Source organism: Glandiceps talaboti, chromosome 17 (genome assembly GCF_964340395.1).
Source record: "Glandiceps talaboti chromosome 17, keGlaTala1.1, whole genome shotgun sequence".
NCBI classification, from domain to species: domain Eukaryota; kingdom Metazoa; phylum Hemichordata; class Enteropneusta; family Spengelidae; genus Glandiceps; species Glandiceps talaboti.
In genome coordinates, this window is record NC_135565.1 from 17,099,709 (window position 1) to 17,104,910 (window position 5,202).

General features: G+C 37.2%; 1 protein-coding gene across 1 annotated transcript in view; it reads left to right on the forward strand.

Annotated features, from left to right (window-relative positions):
- Positions 1 to 3,710, forward strand: part of LOC144448461 (medium-chain acyl-CoA ligase ACSF2, mitochondrial-like) — a 6,056-nt gene extending 2,346 nt beyond the window's left edge. Inside the window, exon 2 of the mRNA XM_078138713.1 lies at positions 767 to 3,710. Coding sequence (XP_077994839.1) covers positions 787 to 2,484 — 1,698 coding nt within the window. The 5' untranslated portion in view covers positions 767 to 786 and the 3' untranslated portion in view covers positions 2,485 to 3,710. The remainder of the gene's footprint in view (positions 1 to 766) is intronic.
- Positions 3,711 to 5,202: the final 1,492 nt, after the last annotated feature.

Genomic DNA, 5,202 nt, shown 5'->3' on the forward strand with positions numbered 1-5,202 from the left:
CTATTTTTTTACACTACTTTATCCGAAATTAAGACTTACTTTTCTTGTTGTATGAACTGAAGGAAAAAACCTACCACCATCCAACAAATTCAGAACTTGTTGACAATCAAGCAAATGGGTCCGTACCGAGTTCACAACTGTTTACATACAGACATCAAACCAGTGTACACACACAATCAGAACATCAGTACCAGGAATGATTATCTAACCAGAACTGTTTCCCTTTAAAGTAGAATGTGCTGATGAATTTAATTGAAAATCAAATGTCTTTAAACTCCCCAACCTTTGCCGTATGGAAGCTTGCTAATGATCCTTTTGAAATAATAAAAGAAATCTGGGGTTTACTGTCTCGTTTGTAAGGAAATCGACAATATCTATTTTCCCATAGAATTTACACAGTATTCGGCGGCCATATTGGATCCGGCGGCCATATTGGATTCTAAAATGGCTCAGTTTTGATTACATTTTGACTTGAACAAAGTAACAGCAAAGTTTTAACAGTTTATTTAGAAGGTGCATTTCACATTATTTTGTAATTTTATTTTGCTATGGGCAAAAAATAACGACAAATAGCAAAAACGACATGACAGCTTGGCTTCAAATCCCATCAAACCCCACACCAATTATACTACAATGGTTATTTCTATCCATCTCTACCTTTACCATGTACCATGCAAATAACATTATTTCAGTCATCATTTCTCTATATACTAGTACATGCGTATGCGTCTATTTCACTCAACCATCTGTTTTATACACAATGCAGGTTGGGAACACATCAGGAATATGTCTGAGAAAATTCTTTCCGAGAGTTATATTCACCATGCCTCTAACAGACCATACCAAAACTATGCAGTTGGTAGATTACTTGATGACGTCACCAAACGATTTCCAAATAAAGAAGCACTTGTGTTTATGAAAGACAACACAAGGAAAACATTTCAGGAACTGCATCGTGACGTCAATCAAATTGCAGCTGGGTTTTTACAGTTTGGGTTCAAACCAGGTGATCGCGTTGGCATCTGGGCAGAAGAAAACTATGACTGGGTTAAGACAGACTTTGCTATATCGACTGCTGGTATCGTATCTGTAAGATTACCACTAGCATCGTCCCCACAACGATTACGTCATTTGTTAGATAAATTGGCATGCAAAGCCCTGATAACCAGTTTGGCTAGTGTCGACTCTTTGAAACGTCTAGAAGGCATTGCTTCCGACATAACCACGATGACCGACAGTAAACTCTCAGTAGAAGAGCTACCATGCTTACAAAACATTATATCGATATCACCCATTCAACATCCGGGTATCATCAATCTTGAAGCGATCATTGAACTTGGTGATGGAGTCGGAGCTAGAGAAGAACTGGAAAAGACAAAACGGCTCCCCTCTTTAGATGATCTGTACACGATTATGTTTACATCAGGGAGTACAGGCCTGCCTAAAGCAGTAGCCATGCCAAATCGGCGTTTTGATGACACTCGAAACTCGATGGAGTACCTTTATGATGTTACCATGGAGACTGTCAAAACCGAAGGATTAACCCATCCCCATGTGAACACCTGTACATCAGGAGCCTACACATTTGCTGAAGGTATCATGTTGGTTTTGGGATGTACGATAGTCTTCCCCTACCCATCTCAAAACACAAATGCCCTGTTATCAGCTATCCAAAAGGAGAGGTGCAACACTGCCTTGCTCTTCCCCATGCACTTTATAGACATTACAAACCATACAGATATAGGAAGACTTGGTCTATGCAGTTTGAAGTATGTCCAAGCAGTTGGCAATGTCTTCTCACCCAGTCTGTTAAAAACGGCGTCTTCCCTGCTGTCTACATACGTACAACAAATCTACAGTTCGATTGAGTGTGGCCTGGTAACAGGGCATAGCGTCGATGCAACTCTCGACGAGAAAGTATCGAATGTTGGGTTTCCTGCATTTCATGGAGAGGTGAAAATAATCGACCTCGACACTGGCCGAATTGTCCCAGTTGGTACGACTGGGGAGGTGCTCTTCAGAGGGAGTGCAATATTCGCTCGCTATTGGGGTGATGATAGCAAGACAAGAGAAGTTAAAACTGAGGATGGATGGTTTCGTACAGGAGATTTGGGCAAGATGAACGAACGTGGCATGCTGAGTATTATTGGTAGAAAAGATGACATGATCATCAAGGGAGCTCGTAATATCTATCCATCAGAAATAGAGCATGCTCTCACCGACCATCCGAAGATAAAGCTTCACAAAGTGGTTGCTGTACCCGATGAACGTTTTGTCAATGAGTTGTGTTTGTGTATAGTTCTCAAAGAGGGTGAAGCATCTACACAGGATGAAATAAAGCGTTATATAAAGAATAACATTGATGATTTCTGTATTCCAAGATACATTTTGTTTATGGAAACCTTTCCCGTTACAGAAACATCGAAAGTACGAGGAAAAGAACTGGCCATTTTGGCTGCAAACATTCTACATCTAGCCACCTAGAGAGTTTGTATTCGACAGATAAACAAAGATACTGATCAGCTAGGTCTGGCAGCCTGACAAAGTAAAGTACAAGAGATACTTTAATAAGACATCCCTAAGTTGATGATGGAATGAAACTGGTGGGTTATCTTACAATCCGAAAAGTAGTGAAAGTTGAACTTGGAGGACCGGAGAAAGAAAGCATTCACTATTATTTCGGCAACATCGCCGTTTGGGTTTCAGAAACAGTTGACAATGTGTCCCAGTATACTCACTCCAGCTTAATCATGCAACTGTGCATCATAATGTCCGCATGTTGACTGACTCGTAAGTTGTAAAGCTTTGATAAATATGTACTTTGGCGAACAGTCAATATCTAATTTTAGACCACAGTGGTTTTGAGAGTCTGAAAAACAAGCAAATGCTGCTAGGTCAATTTTTTAGTAAACCCTGCACTAAAATAAATGTATCAGTTATTTCAAATCCTAGTGCTCTTTGGTAAAAGATAGTTGTATTCTCAACAGGTCAGTATAAGCTGCCAAATTTGTTTGAAATCACTTATAAAGTCTAGGAACTCATAGGCATGATTAATTATTTACTATAAGCAATTATTCCTGTAAATGTGTTATTAAGTTAATGATGACGGACGGTTCCGTGGTAACAGATCCACATAATATATTGAATGAAGATATTAGAATTTTACAAAACTCTTTATTCGTTTGATGTAATACAATTACTCCTCACTGAAGACCATTGTGGTGATTTTCTTCCTGTGATCTTTGATGTAGTCGTTTCAGTGATGCCAAATGTGACAGTTGCCAAGCCTTAATAACTGCTAATGAGCTTCTCAGTGCTAGCAATTCAATTCCATTTAGTAAATCTCCTGGTTTAGATGTGATTCCCATTGAAGTTTACAAGGCTCCCCCACAATAATGTAACCATATGTTTCTTTTTTTTAATTATTCATCTGAATCTGAATATTTATCTTTATCCAAAAGAGAGGGTTTGTTATCTCTTCTTTTATAGCAGGATGCTCAAGGGAAAGTCAAAGATATCATTTTATGAAGGACTGGCGTCCTTTGACTCTTCTTTGTTGTGATACTTGTATTTTAACGAAATGTGTATCCCTTTGGATTAAACACGTCATCCCTGACATTATCAATGAGGACCAATCAGGCTTTATTCATGGTAGATTCATTGCTGACAATTTTCGTAGGCTTTTTAGAAATTATTGATTTATATGAGAGGGAGGAATTGCCAGGTCTTGTGTTGATTGCCTATTTTGAAAAAGTGTTTGATAAAGTTCGATGATTAAAAGTCTTTATTTAAAAAAAAACCGTTTGTTCATTCGTTTATGTCATGGGTCCAAGTTATGTACATGTACAATAACATAGGCAGTAGAATTATTAACTTTAGCTACATTTCCGAACAGTTTAGCCTGCCTAGGGGTGTTAAGCAAGGTTGTCAATTGTGACCATATTTATTTGTAATTGCTGTAGAGCTAGCTATTAGAGTACGAAAGTGCAACATTATTAAAGGCTTGACAACAGGAACGATTGAAAACAACATTTCTCAAAATGCAGATGGCACTAAATTTACTGCAAGGACTTGGTATATGTTATTTCACATTGTTTTTTCAAGTAGCAAAACAGAGTGTTGTTTTTATAAATTAAAAATCTACAATAAATACCCAATTCTCATCCATATGATCACTTTAAGTAATCAGAATTGAATATTGGATATGCACACACACATACACACACACACACGCTTCAGTCTTGGGTTTCTCAACTTGTGATCGACCGAATGATCAAATATTATAGTAAATTCGTCTAGAAAGACCAAAGGTATAAATCCAACAATTTTTGTTCGAACGCATTCAACTTGGTTTGCGCCTGGTGTAACTGCTTGTTTTATTAACGTATTACTGGATACGGAAATTGTATTGCATTCCTAAAATATAGCCTTATTACAGAAAATCATTAATTATGCAAATGAAACATTACAACTGAAAGTTATTACATAAAATAGCATTTTAGAACATATGTACATTGTTATGGTTGATGTATTTACAAAATTCCGATGAATTTGGAGATAGAGTGCATTCTTAAGATAAAGCCTAATTACTGAACATAATTAATTACGCAAATGATTGTTTACTCGGCCGGATGTAGCGTTTAGTTTTAATGAGTCATTTACATAATTACTGATTTTCATTAAGTGGCCATGAAGTGGCTATATTTAGTTTGCATTCTTGCAGTGTATTTTAGCTGAATACTCTAAAGCTTCATCGTTGTGCACTCTCCCGTGTTACAGCGCCAGCAACGATAAACCTTTAATGCAAGTGCCTTACTGAACTGTTGGGATTGTACACTATAATTAATCATATAATGTCAAGGGAGACCTCTAGTGTACAATTCTGAGCATAGTAGTAAGTAGTAAAGGCTGTTTATTATAGTGACATGTGATATACATTTTACAAATTGGCAATAACAATATCAGAAAGCAAACACATCACCCAGCCCACCGGGCTTATTAGTCACTACAAAACTGAATTGCTCGTATAAAGCACTTAAAAATAAGGGGTGCAAAGAGGACAGTCATAACAAGTAAAGAAAAGTAACATACTACATTGTTATATAAAGATGATTACACCTTCTGGTGTAAGCTTTGTGAATAAATTTACAAGTTGCTCTACGCATATTGATCATTATAAAGTTCCATTTCTCAGTGTCATTA